At 36.9% G+C, this 16,759-nt stretch overlaps 1 protein-coding gene across 1 annotated transcript in view; it reads left to right on the forward strand.

Moving 5' to 3' along the window:
• SLCO6A1 (solute carrier organic anion transporter family member 6A1) overlaps positions 1-16,759 on the forward strand; it is a 94,981-nt gene that overhangs the window by 71,832 nt on the left and 6,390 nt on the right. The window contains exon 11 of the mRNA XM_018051637.1: positions 5,511-5,698. Within this exon, the coding sequence (XP_017907126.1) occupies positions 5,511-5,698 (188 nt within the window). The remainder of the gene's footprint in view (positions 1-5,510; positions 5,699-16,759) is intronic.

Genomic DNA, 16,759 nt, shown 5'->3' on the forward strand with positions numbered 1-16,759 from the left:
GACTCAGATGGTTAAGAATCTGCCTGCAATGCAGGAGACCTGGGTTCGATCCCTGGGTTGGGAAGATCCCCTGGAGGAGGAAATGGCAACCCCCTCCATGGACAGAAGAGCCTGGCAGGCTACAGTCCATGGTGTCACAAAGAGTCAGACACAGCACACACCACACCCTTTTTGTTGTTGTTTTGTACAGTCAATATGCATTTATATTTGCCCATTTCCTTGCATTTTCATGTTTTCATATGAGGTTATTTTCTTTCTTCCTGAAGAACCATATTTTACCTTCCATTTCTGAAAAGAAAAACTGTTTTCATTTGGCATGGAATTCTATATTGGTAATGATCTGTCCCTACTCCCTGCCCCACCCCTACATTTGTTTGGAAGATGCCATTATATCGTCTTTATGTCTCAGCTGCTTAGTTGCTTTTAAAATTTTCTCTTTAATTTTTGATTTTCAAGAATTTTACTGTGATGTGCTTGGATGTGGTTTTCACTATAATCATTTTGCTAGAGTTTCACAGAACGTCTTTAGTTTTTGGATTTTTGTCTATCAGTTGGAAAATTATTGGTAATTGTTTCTCCCTCATTTTCTCCTCTTTTATTGGAGGGGGAAGCACTGTATATTAGCTTAATATTGCTGTGTAACACATTATTACAGCCTTAGTGTCTTTACATAATACTCATTTATTAGCTGACAGGATCAGAAGTCCAGATATGGCATCGCTCAGTCCTCTGCTCAGAGTCTCACAGACTGAAATCAGGGTATTGGCTGAAATATATTCCTTTCTGGAGGCTCTGGGGGAAAAAACCTACTTCCAAGCTCATTCAGATTATGGGCCAAATTTAGTTCCTTTGGACTGTAAAAAATGAAGCCTCCTTTTGTTTGTTAGCTGTCTGCTAAGGGCCGATTTTAGGTCTCAGAGGCCACCCCCCTTCTTTGCTACATGACTCCTTCCACCTTCAAAGCCAGCAAGGGAATCTCGCTTATGACACATGCTCTGAATCTCTGAGTTAGGGAAAGGCCCAGTTGCTTATATACACTACCTGACTGGGTGAGGTTTACCACCTCTTAGCAATGCCATGTAACATAAACTTAGTAAGATGATTACAATTCACCAGTCTCCATCAACCTAGGGATTATGCAGGTTTATAAAACAGAGGGGTGGGATTCTTAGGTGCCATTTTAGAATTCTGCCTAACACTAGACTACAAAAAGACTTTTCTACTGTGTCCCATCCTTTTTTTTTTTTTTTTTTTTTCTTTCTTTCTCTATTTTCCATCTCCTTTTATCTGTTTAGATGTTTCCTATTGGCCTGTCTTCCAGTTGCTAGTTCTGTTTTCTGCAGTGTCTGCTCTGCTGTTAAACCCATTAACTGAGGTGTTAAGTTTGCTCATTGTATTTTTCAGTTCTAACACTGTGTTTTCGCAGAATCCAAACTCCGGGGGAAATTTTACATTCCTTAAGATATTTTATCCATTTACCTTCTATTTTCTGGAAAATGTTAATTATAATGTTTTAAAGTTCTTGTTTTCAGGTCTATTTGTAGTAGCCTACTTATGTTTGTTCCTCTAGTTTTAAGCCAATTATTCTTGTCATTCTGCATACTTTGTAATGATATATGAAATCCTAAACATTATATATAGAAAATATATCAACATAATTATACAGCCATCTATTTCTCTATTTGGCTTCATGCATTTTCAAACTCTCTCATTGTGTGCATAACATTAATAATTGTCATAGCTTCTTGATGAATTGTTTATCTTTACAAAATGTTCCTTTCCAACTCTGATAATACTCTTTTTCTTGAAGTATATTTTGTGTATTAAATAGTCACTGTAGATTTTCTTGCTGTTTTCATGGTGTGGTGCATCTTATTTCTATTATTTTATTTTCCAATGGTTTGTGTCTTTATGTTTAAAGTCTCTCCCGTAGCCCGTGGATAATATGCTTTTGCTTTTTTCCACGTTTATGCTAATGTCTGTCTTTCAGCTGGCATTTTTAGACAACTGACAATTATTGTAATTATTGATATTATAGAATTAGATCTGTCTTCCTCTTTTATTATTTGGATTGAATATTTTTTAATGTTTCAGTTTTAATTTAACTTTGCCATTTTGGTTATATCTCTTTGGTTATAACTCCACAGAGCCTAATATTTTGTAATTCCATCATCTGTTCACTAAACTTTCTTCATATTTTCACTTTTCCTGTTGGTCAGCTCAGGTTCTATGGCCTACAGTTGTTTGTTGTGCTACATATCTACTTTTCACCTTCTCTACCTACTCATTGTTCCAGAAGACTGGACTATAGGATGAGAGTTCCTTTGCCCTCTAGCTGCAGACTGGATTATATGCTAGTAAGAAGTCCCAGTAGAAAATCAGAAATATGGGGTAGGAGAAAATAAAGTCATTGGGTTTATTTTCTTGGTTCCCTCTCTGTGCCTTGGACTGACCGCTCTTGCCCTGCAAAGCTTAGTTTCTTTCAGGGAGGCCTTCTCCATATGACTTTCTCCTTCTGGTAACCATTCTTACCCTCAGTTCAGTTCAGTTCAGTCGCTCAGTCGTGTCCGACTCTTTGAGACCCCATGAATTGCAGCACGCCAGGCCTCCCTGTCCATCACCAACTCCCAGAGTTCACTCAAACTCACGTCCATCGAGTCGGTGATGCCATCCAGCCATCTCATCCTCTGTCGTCCCCTTCTCCTCCTGCCCCTAGTCCCTCCCAGCATCAGTCTTTTCCAATGAGTCAACTCTTCTCATGAGGTGGCCAAAGTACTGCAGTTTCAGCTTTAGCATCATTCCTTCCAAAGAACACCCAGGGCTGATCTCCTTTAGAATGGACTGGTTGGTTCTCCTTGCAGTCCAAGGGACTCTCAAGAGTCTTCTCCAACACCACAGTTCAGACATCAATTCTTCAGTGCTCAGCTTTCTTTACAGTCCAACTCTCACATCCATACACGACTACTGGAAAAACCATAGCCTTGACTAGATGGACCTTTGTTGGCAAAGTAATGTCTCTGCTTTTGAATATGCTATCTAGGTTGGTCATAACTTTCCTTCCAAGGAGTAAGCGTCTTTTAATTTCATGGCTGCAGTCATCATCTGCAGTGATTTTGGAGCCCCCCAAAATAAAGTCTGACACTGTTTCCACTGTTTTCCCATCTATTTCCCATGAAGTGATGGGACCAGATGCCATAATTAGTTTTCTGAATGTTGAGCTTTAAGCCAACTTTTTCACTCTTCTCTTTCACTTTCATCAAGAGGCTTTTTAGTTCCTCTTCACTTTCTGCCATAAGGGTGGTGTCATCTGCATATCAAATCTACTTTTAAAGTACATGCTGCATCTGATTATCTTCATCATTTTCTTTGATACTTGGGCCCCAATCACCACTGACTTGCATCTTATTTCAATAGCCTTTTAACTTTTCTCTGCTTTCACAGTTCAGTAGTATCAATATAGATGCTAAAGTGGTCCTTTTAAATATATCACTTATACATATACCCCTCTAATGATTTCATATTGCTAAGAATATAAACCAAAGTTCTTAATTGTTCTTGCAATTACCTACCAGTTTCTGTATAAATCCTTTCCTCATTACTCTGATCTTGTTTTCTCTTAGTTTTCTTTATGTCCACTCTGATTCAACCAAATTTTTCACCTTGTTTTCTTTAAACTTGTCAAGCAAGCTCAAGTCCCAAGTCTTTTTAATTTCTATTTTATTTTTCCTACCTGGAATATACTTCTTTCAGATGGCCACAGTGGCTCACTTCCTTACCTTCTTCAAATTTCTGCTTAAATATCACTGTATCATTGTGGCATTACCCGACCATGAAAAACTCACCCCTACCATCTCTCTGAATTTTCCTTCCTTTATTTTTTTTCTCCATAGTATTCATCACCATGTGCTCCATTAACAGTTCTTTTTATATATTAAAAAAATCACTTATCTTATGCCAGTAAATTTTCTGCATGAGGGCAGGGATTTCTGTGGTGTGTTTACTTTGTTTTCATTATACCTAGAATGATGTTTCATACAAGGGCATTATAAGAAAAAACATGGTGGAAAGAATGATTTGCTCTTTGGATATTTCTATTTTTGTTTAACATATCTAGCAACCACTTAGCAGCTTCCCTAAACAACTGATATGACTTTTGTACCATCATTTTCTGAATCACTGAGGCTCAAGTCATTTTTATTTTCCCATATTTTTTCACCAGTAACTTAGTTGAATATTTCTACTGAATTTTTAAAAATTATTACTATTAGTATGAGCAAACTCACGGAGACAGCAAAGGACAGAGAAGCCTGATGTGCTGCAGTACATAGAGTCACAAAAAGTTGCATGTGACTTAGCAACTGAACAACAAAGTTATTTAATTTAGAATCTTTTCAATACATTAGCAAACTGCTTACTAGTTTTTGTATCTCCAGCTCTGTTTAGCTCTTCTTAGAAAATGTCACCTATTCATCTTCCTTGAATTACCAGTACTAAAATAACAACCTGAAGTTTTTATTGGTTCTCATTAGGGACTACATTATGACTTACATTGACTTTAGGCACTTTTGCCTTTGTAAATCTCGTCTTTCACTTAAAAGAAAGAGAGAGATAATTTGATTTAATGTTCAACTGCAATGGTGTAAAGACAAATATGATCCAGGCTTGATACATTATAATATATTTCTTTATTATGACGTTTATTTTTTCTCTGATTTTAAAAGACACTAAAATTAAAACCTCTATTTTGGTCCTGAAAGTATTGTGGGCCCTAGGCACACTGCGCCTCCTCTGCCTGACAGATAGCAGCCCTGTCATCATCACATACAGAGTAAAGTCTTATCTTTTCATCACAGTTCTAAAACTGTCTGTAATTGAGTAATTCTCCTTATTTCAAATCCCATCTAAAATTCCATTTTGTTCATTATATTTTCCTTATTCATTCTCAACCCATATCTCTCTCAGTTATTGTACAATTAAATATAACTATTTTTAGTGAAATTTCTTAAATTAATGGAATATTTCCTAAGTAACTATAATTGTATATTCACATGTACACAATTCTTTGTTAGGCAAAATGCCTTGATATTATTTATCATGAGTGCTTAATTTATATATTAACAACAACGACAATTTAATGTAAGTATGTTTACTAATTGGGCTTTCCTGGTGGCTCAGCAGTAAAGAATCTGTCTGCAATGCAGGAGATGCGGGTTCAATCCCTGTATCAGGAAGATCCTCTAGAGGAGGAAATGGCAACCTACTCCAGTATTCTTGCCTGGAAAATCCCATGGACAGAAGAGCCTGGTAGGCTACAGACCATGGGGGTCACAAAGAGTTGGACATAACTTAGTGACTAAAACAACAAATATCAGCAACACAGCAAAAAATATTTACTAATAAAACTGCCTAGTCTCCCTACAGTTAATGATTTAATTTTTATTTTATGACTATAAGAGCTTTTACCTTATGATTATATTTCTAAAGATTGTTTCCTATCTTCATTTTCATAGACATACTACAATTGTTCTTGCATTAAAGAAGGAATAGCAAGCTCAGATGATCAGGGTGATTTTATTGATGCATCAAGTGGGACATGTGATCCAAAGTGTTATAAATTACCTTTGTTCACTGCTTTTATCTTTGCTACAATTGTATTTTCTGCTTTGGCCGGTGTACCAAGCATCCTGACCATCCTTCGGTGTGTATATGTTATTCATAATCATTATTCATTTAATACATGTGAAAGACAATTTTAGGAAGCTTTTAGAATATTCCAGTAAATAATTTAAGCTTTTGTTTCAAGGTAGCAACTGCTCGAGGGGAAAATTGTTATATTTTCAAAATTCTTGTATGTGCTTAATCTTCTAATTTATTTGCAGAAGTTATGTAGGAAACAGATTTAGTTTAATTTAAAACTAAACATTAATTTTACATACCTGGAAATTTCATCAATATAGGAAAAATCTTAATTTTAACACATTATTTCAATATTCATTCACTCGTTATAGATATTTATTGGCTACTTATTTCTATATTAGCCAGTTTGACTATGAGAAATCATCAGTGTCATCAATAAAGGAATAAAATAATAGCTTCTAAAGAATTTTGGAATTTTAATATATAAGTTGATTATTATTCTAAAATAAACAAACATTGGTTATTCATTTATTCTTCCTGAATATATGAAGTATATTTGATATTTTTATCATAGTAACAGAATAATTGGTCATTATTTTCAATTTTTTTTTTCAAAAGGCTAACATAAATCCTTAGGTCATGAGAAGCAATTTGTTGTCTGCTAGAAAAATAGACTAGAAAACATGAATAAATATATGCCAACGAAAAGTCTAAGTTGGGCATATATGGTCTCTGTCTTCAGTGAACTTTCAGTTTAAATGGTGACAAAACTTGAACATATCTGTAGGTGGGCTTTTAGTTTATTCACCTGTATCTGGTACTGAAACTACAAAGACCTTGTATGGACCTGTCTTTATGTTGCCTAGAGTTTAATAGGAGGAGAAAAACACATTAAAAGGAGTGCAGTGAGTACTCAGAATGCCTTGATTAGAGCTTGTACAGGTTGACCTGGGAACAAAGGAGAAAAAATGGTCATTTTTATCTAGGATGATTTGGAAATGCTTACAGACAATGTGGCACTTGAACTGAGTCATAAAGATGAGTGATTCTCATAACGCAAGCAAACAGGGAACAGTTCTTAACAGGAAAAATAAGTAGGGAATGTAAGGCAAAAGTGTGTGAACTATATTGGCAAGGAGTTAGTTACAAGAGTACCATGATTGTGAATTGGACAGGGAGATTTGAGCTTGATAATGGCCTGGTCATGGAAGGCTTTCTTTGCCATGCTAGCATGAATGATGTTATTCTGTGTACACCAGAAAGCCATTGAAGAGAGCAGACTTCGGAAGTAAAAGTTATCAAATACGTGTTTGAGATATACTACTTTGAAGATAGTCTGGGTGCTGGAGCTGATGGGGGAAAACTGGAAACAAAGAAAAGAACTTAGGAAACCATTTTAGAATTTATCTCTACTTAAAGAGAGAAAGAATAGATCATAATTGAGAAATATTTAGTTTGGATAAAAGGGCAAGGTTATTAATTTGATGTTACTGGTATAAAATGTGGAAAAATATCGTACGACATTACTGCTAGTAAAGTAATGCTCAAAATTCTCCAAGCCAGGCTTCAGCAATATGTGAACCGTGAACTTCCAGATGTTCAAGCTGGATTTAGAAAAGGCAGAGGAACAAGACATCAAATTGCCAACATCCGCTGGATCATGGAAAAAGCAAGAGAATTCCAGAAAAACATCTATTTCTGCTTTATTGACTATGCCAAAGCCTTTGACTGTGTGGATCACAGTGAACTGTGGAAAATTCTGAAAGAGATGGGCATACCAGCCTACCTGACCTGCCTCTTGGGAAACCTATATGCAGGTCAGGAAGCAACAGTTAGAACTGGACATGGAACAACAGACTAGTTCCAAATAGGAAAAGGAGTATGTCAAGGCTGTATATTGTCACCCTACTTATTTAACCTCTATGCAGAGTACATCATGAGAAACGCTGGGCTGGAAGAAGCACAAGCTGAAATCAAGATTGCCGGGAGAAATATGCAGATGACACCACCCTTATGGCAGAAAATGAAGAGGAACTGAAAAGCTTCTTGATGAAAGTGAAAGAGGAGAGTGAAAAAGTTGGCTTAAAGCTCAACATTCAGAAAATGAAGATCATGGCATCCGGTCCCATCCCTTTATGGGAAATAGGTGGGGAAACAGTGTCAGACTTCATTTTTGGGGGCTCCAAAATTACTGCAGATAGTGATTGCAGCCATGAAATTAAAGACGCTTACTTCTTGGAAGGAAAGTTATGACCAACCTAGATATCATATTCAAAAGCAGAGATATTACTTTGCCAAAAAAGGTCCATCTAGTCAAGGCTATTGTTTTTCTAGTAGTCATGTATGGATGAGAGAGTTGGACTGTGAAGAAGGCTGAGCACCGAAGAACTGATGCTTTTGAACTGTGCTGTTGGAGAAGATTCTTGAGAGTCCCTTGGACTGCAAGGAGAACCAACCAGTCCATTCTAAAGGAGATCAGCCCTGGGTGTTCTTTGGAAGGACTGATGCTGAAGCTGAAACTCCAGTACTTTGGCCACCTCATGCGAAGAGCTGACTCTGGAAAAGACTCTGATGCTGGGAGGGATTAGGGGCAGGAGGAGAAGGGGACTTTAGAGGATGAGATGGCTGGATGGCATCACCGACTCGATAGATGTGAGTTTGAGTGAACTCCGAGAGATGGTGATGGACAGGGAGGCCTGGCGTTCTCCAATTCATGGGGTCGCAAAGAGTCGGATTGAGCGACTGATCTGAACTGAACTGATGTCCAGATACCTAGTCTGGGAACTAAATGAATGATAATCCATTAACTGAGATAAGAAATTCAAGAAGAGAAAGCTCAGATTGGTGATAATGATTAAAGCATTGATCATGCCTTATTTAAAGTTCATGTGAAACTTCTGAGCAAATATTCTCAGCAGTGAGATGAGACAGATGATGTAATTTTCTAGAAGTCTGGTTCTGAATCTTCTCACTTCTGATAACTATACAAAGCAATAAGAAGAATAAAACACATAAATATGCACACATAAGCACACATGAGCACACTTATAATGTTGTTTTAGTACAGTTATGGACAAAAAAAGAGTTGTAATTGCATATAAATATTACCAAAATTGAAGTAGAACAAGGAATCAGATAGTAGATTCACGAAGATATCACAAAAAGATACAGAAAATGTTGAGAGAGTCTTGGAATTGACAGATCTCAATATCTCCAGCATATATTACTGTTTCTTGGAAGGTGAGAGTTCCACCTTAAGATGAAAGTTCTGGGAGTAAGACCTAGGTAGATAAGTCAGAGCAGATTATTTTTGGAAAGAATGGGAGAAAAGCTTTGCAAAATGCCTGGGAGATCCAGACAGCAGATCTCAAAAAGTGCCAGCAAAATGTACCTTCTATAAATGAATACATAACCTTGGAAAGCAAGAAATATGAAGAGATCTCAGAAGCTCAGAGCTGGCAATAGAAGTTCTTTTCAAGCAGGCCAGGTTTGCAGGAGTGGAGACAGTGTAACCACACATAGGGATTATATTAAAACCCCTCCTCTAGATAAACAGAGAAGATGTCTTCAGTTTTGAAGCTTGGAAACCTGTTGCATGTTCCATTCCCATAACTTTCTGCCTCTAGTTTAAGAAAATGCATCTCATTCAAATATGGTTAAGTAAATATGGATAAAAAAGGAAGAGTCCCTTCCTACATACCAAATAATTATAGTAAAATAAATTAAAATTATTAAGCATTACTTTGCTATAGACAGTGAAAATGCTCGAGAACAATGTTACCATGAATCCAATAAAAATATAAGCATAGCTATATGTTAACTGAATGCAGAGCTCCAGAGAATAGCAAGGAGAGATAAGAAAGCCTTCTTAAGTGAACTGTGCAGAGAAATAGAAGAAAACAGTTGTATGGGAAAGACTAGAGATCTCTTCAAGAAAATTGGAAATACCAAGGGAACATTTCATGCAAAGATGGACACAATAAAGGACAAAAACAATATGGACCTATTAGAAACAAAAGATATTAAGAAGAGGTGGCAAGAATACATAGAAGAACATTAAAAAAAAAAAAAGGTCTTAATGACCCAAGTAACCACGATGGTATGGTCACTCACCCAGAGCCAGACATCCTGGAGTGTGAAGTCAAGTGGGCCTTAGGAAGCATTACTGCAAACAAATCTAATGGAGGTGATGGAATTGCAGCTATTTCAAATCGTAAAAGATGATGCTGTAGAAGTTCTGCACTCAATATATCAACAAATTTGGAAAACTGAGCAGTGGTCACAGGATTGGAAAAGGTCAGTTTTCATTCCAATCAAAAAAGAAAGGCAATGCCAAAGAATATTCCAACTCTGATATAGTTGTGCCCATTTCACCTGGAGCAAGGTAATTCTCAAAATCCTTCAAGCTAGACTTCAATAGTACATGAACCAAGAACTTCCAGATATACAAGCTGGGTTTAGAAAAGGCAGAGGATGCCAAGAGCTGACTCATTGGAAAAGACCCTGATGCTGGGAAAGATTGAGGGCAGGAGGAGAAGGGGACGACAGAGGATGAGATGGTTGGATGGCATCACCGAATCAATGGACATGAGTTTGAGCAAGCTCTGGGAGACAGTGAAGAATAGGGAAGCCTGGCATGCTGCAGTCCATGGGGTTGCAGAGAGTCAGACACGACTGAGCTACTGAACAAAAACAAAAATGTGGCCTAGAAGGCAGAGGGTGGAGAATATAAAAAAAGAGTAAGAAATGTATTAGTGAGAAGAGACAAATATAGAAGATAGGAAAAGGAGATCCAGTGTGCACAGACAACTAACAAAAATTGGAGAAGTAAACAGGGTAAAGATCAAAAGAAGGAAAACTTGCTGGCTGCCTAATAGATGGGGAGACAAGAGATATTATTATTTCATTTTAGTTTTTCACCCTTATGCTCAGCTTAGTATTAGTCTTAGTTCTAGTATTAATTAATTAAGTATGCCAGCTAATGTAAGTGGTTAAATCTATGTAGTTAAATCTAAGTAGTATAACATAAGAAGTTTAAGGTGCTTGATGCCAGTCACCAGACCTTTTATCAAAGTATATCTAGTTATATCTTGGTTGGTTATAATTTGCCTTGCTGTCAGTTCTTAAAGAGTATCTAGTATTTCAACATTGAGATATACTGTGGTAAAATTATTGGATTTAAAAATGAAGAAAAGTCCTTTTGTCATCTAAAAAAAAGAGAGAACTCAAAAATGTTTTGAATCAAATTTCTCATCGGTAGCATTCATCTCCCGAAAACTAGCCAAAAAAAAGATCCTCCAGGAAAGAAACATTAGCTCATTATTCCATCATCAAAAAACTATTCTACAGTTATAAACAATTTGTACATGGATATATGCAGGAAATATTAATGCTATTTTTACAGACATTTTATTGAAGCATATTACATTTTCAGAAGACCGTGCTAAACTGCCAGTATAGATTGATAGATTTTTACAAAGTGAAGACATCTATGTAACCAGAGTCCAGCTGAAGAAACAGATAATTCAACTATTTCAAAAACTTTGCCTCCACCTCCTTTCTTATCTAAATCCTTAATCCCTAAGATTACCACTTTCTTGACTTCTGCAATGAATAGGTTAATTTGTCCTGTTTTTGAAGTTTATGCAGAAACAGGAGGATACAACACATAGTTATTTGTGTCTGCATCTCGTTACTTAACTGACGGGCTTATGAGTCATTCATATAGTTGCAAATAGCAGAAATTCACCTTTATTTCTCTATCGCAGTGCTATCCATTCAGATTTTCTAAAATGATGGAAATGTTCTGTATCTCTAATGTTCACTATAGCCTCTGGCCACATGTGCTATCGTGCATTTGAAACGTGGTCAGTGTGAATGAAGCACTGAACTCTAATTTTATTTAATTTTAACTGACTTAAATTTAAGTAGGCACATGTGGGTAATAGTTACCATATTGTACAGAATGGTTTTATAGTAGTCCATTGTGTGAATATACTGAAATTTATTCTTTCTATAGTTAATGTTGTTCCCGCTTTAGGCTAATATAATTACTATTTCTATGAACATGCTTTTACTTGTCTTTTGGAAAAAATGAATACATTTCTGTTGACTACATATATAAAAAGAATTTATGAATCATAGTATGTTAAGCATTTTAATAAATTTTTAAAGTATTTGCATAAGTGCATAAGTTCTTCTAGCAGTCTACTTTTGTGTAACTGTGGGTATTTCATTGTAATCTTAATTTCCTTATTCATAGGACTAATATTATTGAACATATTTTCTTTTATTCATCAGCCATTCAGTTCAGTTCAGTTCAGTCGCTCAGTCGTGTCTGACTCTCTGCGACCCCATGAACCACAGCATGCCAGGCCTCCCTGTCCATCGCCAACTTCCGGAATCCACCCAAACCCATGTTCATCGATTTGGTGATGCCATCCAGCCATCTCATCCTCTGTTGTCCCCTTCTCCTCCTGTCCCCAATCACTCCCAGCATGAGGGTCTTTTCCAATGAGTCAACTCTTCACATGAGGTAGCCAAAGTATTGGAGTTTCAGCTTCAGCATCAGTTCTTCCAATGAACACCCAGAACTGATCTCCTTTAGGATGGACTGGTTGGTTCTCCTTGCAGTCCAAGGGACTCTCAAGAGTCTTCTCCAACACCACAGTTCAGACATCAATTCTTCAGTGCTCAGCTTTCTTCACAGTACAACTCTCACATCCATACATGACCACTGGAAAAACCATAGCCTTGACTAGACGGACCTTTGCTGGCAAAGTAATGTCTCTGCTTTTTAATATGCTATATAGTTTGGTCATAACTTCTCTTCCAAGGAGTAAGTGTCTTTTAATTTCATGGCTGTAATCACCATCTGCAGTGATTTTGGAGCCCCCAAAAATCAAGTCTGACACTGTTTCCACTGTTTCCCCATCTATTTCCCATGAAGTGATTGGACCAGATGCCATGATCTTAGTTTTCTGAATGTTAAGCTTTAAGCCAACTTTTTCACTCTCCTCTTTCACTTTCAAGAGGCTTTTTAGTTCTTCTTAACTTTCTGCCATAAAGGTGGTGTCACCTGCATATCAGGTTATTGATATTTCTCTCAGCAATCTTGATTCCAGCTTGTGTTTCTTCCAGCCCAGCGTTTCTCATGATGTACTCTGCATAGAAGTTAAATAAGCAGGGTGACAATATACAGCCTTGACGTACTCCTTTTCCTATTTGGAACCAGTCTGTTGTTCCATGTCCAGTTCTAACTGTTGCTTTCTGACCTGCATAAAGATTTCTCAGGAGGCAGTTCAAGTGGTCTGGTGTTCCCATCTCTTTCAGAATTTTCCAGTTTGTAGTGATCCACACAGTCAAAGGCTTTGGCATAGTCAATAAAGCAGAAGTAGATATTTTTCTGGAACACTCTTACTTTTTCCATGATCCAGCGGATGTTGGCAATTTGATCTCTGGTTCCTCTGCCTTTCCCAAATCCAGCTTGAACATCTGGAAGTTCACAGTTCACGTACTGTTGAAGCCTGGCTTGGAGAATTTTGCTCATTACTTTGTATTTCTAGGTGATTAAAATCACCTAGTCAATGTCCATTAAAAAAAGATGCTGAGATTTGGTTTGGAATGTCTTTGAATCAATTTGGGAGCATTGCTCTACTTACCACACTGAGTCGCTTGATAAATCAGTGAAGTATGATTCCTTCATTTGTTTAAATTTTCATGTATTTCTCCATAATGCTTCATAATTTTCTTTTCCAAAGTGGAGGTCTTAAACCTCCTTCAATAGATTCATTCCTAGGTAACTGTTTGTCATATTTAGTATAGCATAGTATGATATACCGGAGAAGGCAATGGCACCCCACTCCAGTACTCTTGCCTGGAAACTCCCATGGATGGAGGAGCCTGGTAGGCTGCAGTCCATGGGGTCGCTGAGAGTTGGACATGACTCAGTGACTTCAGTTTCATGCATTGGAGAAGGAAATGGCAACCTACTCCAGTGTTCTTGCCTGGAGAATCCCAGGGACAGGGGAGCCTGGTGGGCTGCCGTCTATGGGGTTGCACAGAGTCGGACACGACTGAAGCAACTTAGCAGCAGCAGCAGCAGTATAATATACTGAACAGTATAATATAATATACTTGTTTATTACTGATTTGAAGGAAATGCAATTTATTCTTGTGCTTTTATCCTGTATCCTGTGACAGCATTCATGTTAATTTCTAATAGTTAGTTGGTAGATTACTTCAGATTTTGTATACAATGTAGAAGAAAATTCACCACAGTAGAACTGCGAAGGATAAAGGCTTTATTTGGGATCTGAGAATTCCAGTACTGAAGACATTGATTTGAGCGAGTTGAAATATGTTCCAAGAAGGAGATAAAATGTAGGTGTTTGTAAAGGCAAAACCCACAAGGCTGCAAAGTTGCTTCAGAAGAATTATGCTCCCTGCTGGCAAGCTGAAGCTATTTTTATCTTTACATGATTGATTGCTAAAGGCTATCACTAGAGGGAGATAAAGGTTCATTACTGTGACAGGTTGCAGGTTTTTTTGTAGAGTCCTTGAAACGTGAAAGTCGTTCAGTTCTGTCTGGCTTTTTGTGACTCCATGGACTATACATGGAATTCTTCAGGCCAGAATACTGGAGTGGGTAGCCTTTCCCTTCTCCAGGGATCTTCCCAATCGAGGGATCAACCCAGGTCTCCTGCATTGCAAGTGGATATTTCACCAGCTGAGCCACAAGGGAAACCCCAAGAATACTGGAGTGGGTTGCCATTTCTTCCTCCAGGGGATTTTCCTGACCTAGGGATCGAACCCATGTCTTTTACGTTTCCTTCAGTCAGGCAGATTCTTTAACACTGCACCACCTGCGAAGCTCCATTTTCAAGAATAAGGTTGACCTTTTTTTTTTTAAAGTTTGCCTTAGAATTTTCCTTCTTATCAATGTGCTTGTTAGGTTTGGGCATCATTATTAATCTGGTTTTATTATTATGTATTATGTTTTAATTAAATCTTTAGAAGAAATTATTTGTGATGTACCTGGGCCTAGAATTTATTTGTGAGAATATTTTAAATTAAAATTTGAATGTGTGTGTATGTGGCTAATAAATTATTCTTCTTTTATCTTTATAGTTTCTATCATTTTGCTTCTGCATTTTTAGTATTTTTATTTTATTCACCTATGTCTTCTGTGTATTGATATATATGCCTTTTCTACCCAAGTATAAATTTAGCTGCATCCCAGAAGTCTTGATTTATATATTTTTTCTCATACTTTCAAGTATGCCTTTCAATGCTGTCTTTCCCTGAATCTTCATATTATCTTCACTCTGTGAATGTCTGTGTCCAGATTCTCTCTTCTTATAAGAATGCCAGTTCTATTGGATTAGGGCCTACCCAACTGACCTCATTTTTAACTTAATTATCTCTGTAAAACCTTGTCTCTAATTTGATGACATTCTAAAGTACTGGGGGGTAGAATTTCAGCATATAAATTTTGAAGGGAAGTCAGTCCACAGCAGTAACAAACCATCCCAAATTTAATCACTTAGCAACATTTTTTCCTCATATTTCATGGTTCTGTGAGTTGACTGGGCTCAACAGAATAGTTCTTGCTTGAGGTTTCTCTGGAGTTGGTGCTCAGATGACGTATAACATTTGAGTTGTTTGATAGCATGACTGGGCTAGATTTCCCAGATGGCTGATAATTTAGGCTGAATTTTGCTAGGAGCCTAGGTAGGGCTGTTGCCAAGTGGCTTTGCTATGTAACTCAAACGTCTGCTAACAAAGTGCAAGAATTCCAGAAGGGAACACCGCAAGTTTTAGTGTTCTAAGAGACACAGGCATAAGCTACAAGTGTAAACTGCAAGGCTCCATTCGATCCAGGTTGAAAGTCCAAGAATGCCGTTCTTCTGCATTCTGTTTGTCCAAAAAGTCATGTTTCAAAAGGAGGGTGATTAGATTCCACTTCTTGAGATCAGGAGTAACGTGCATGTCTTAGGGGAAAAAAGAATCAATGATAGCCATCTCAAGTAATTATCTACCACAGTATCTTTCATTGGTTTTGGAAAATACTTGTCTATTATCTCTTCACATACTGCTTCTGCTCCATTCTTAGTCTGCTTACCTTTTGGATATCAGTTATACAAATTGTTAACCTTTCACTATATCCATGTATCTTCTCACTTTTACTTTGTTTCATTTGTTTTTATGCTCTGTGCTTCAGCCTAAGTTTTTCACTGATCTCCAATGTATTAATCATATTTCCACCTGCTTTTTCAGTTACGTACCCTAGGTTACTAATTCTAGCTGTCTCTGTATCTTATTAGCTTTTAAATTCATCCATGAGTTGACTATAATTAGTGTACTTTAATGTTATAGAATTTTATTTCTTTTTAATATAGTTCTCTGATAATATTCTCTACCTTGTCATTTGTTTCCTTGGACTTATTAGTCCCCTAGATTTAAAATATCTGTCAGGTATCTAGTATCTGAATTTTCTGTAGGATTATTAAAGTTCAATTTTTCTCTTGACTCTGTCTCTTAAAACACCTGTACTTACTTTTAACCATATGTGAGATTTTGTGCACCAAAAAATAATAGAGACTCTGAATGTTAATAACTCCAGAAATATTTTACAATAGCTTTATTAAGAAAGGTAGATAGGAACAGTTACCTGTAAACCAAGCAAAAACTTAGCTGATTTGATGACAGGTTTAAGTTTTTGAAGTAGTAGTATCAGTTGCTCGGTCATGTATGACTTTGTGACCCCATGGACTACAGCTCACCAGGCTCCTCTGTCCATGGGATTCTCCAGGCAAGAATCCTGGAGTGTGTTGCCATTTCCTTCTCCACGTAAGTTTTTTAAAGACCTTATCAATTCTAAGAATGATACTAGGGTATAGTCTTTCAGGAGGATTTAATTGAAAGAAAGGTATGTTAAAAATAAGATCCTTCACTTTTGGTGAGATTTGAACTCCAGTGCTTATCTACCCAGCCACAATAGAACTTCTAAGAACAATATTACCAGTTCTTTTTCACACTGTATTAGAAATAATAGCCAGTACATTTAGCTAAATGTTTAGTAAGATAACAGAATATAAAAAAATAACAGATACATTGAACT

Source organism: Capra hircus, chromosome 7, assembly GCF_001704415.2.
Source record: "Capra hircus breed San Clemente chromosome 7, ASM170441v1, whole genome shotgun sequence".
NCBI lineage: Eukaryota > Metazoa > Chordata > Mammalia > Artiodactyla > Bovidae > Capra > Capra hircus.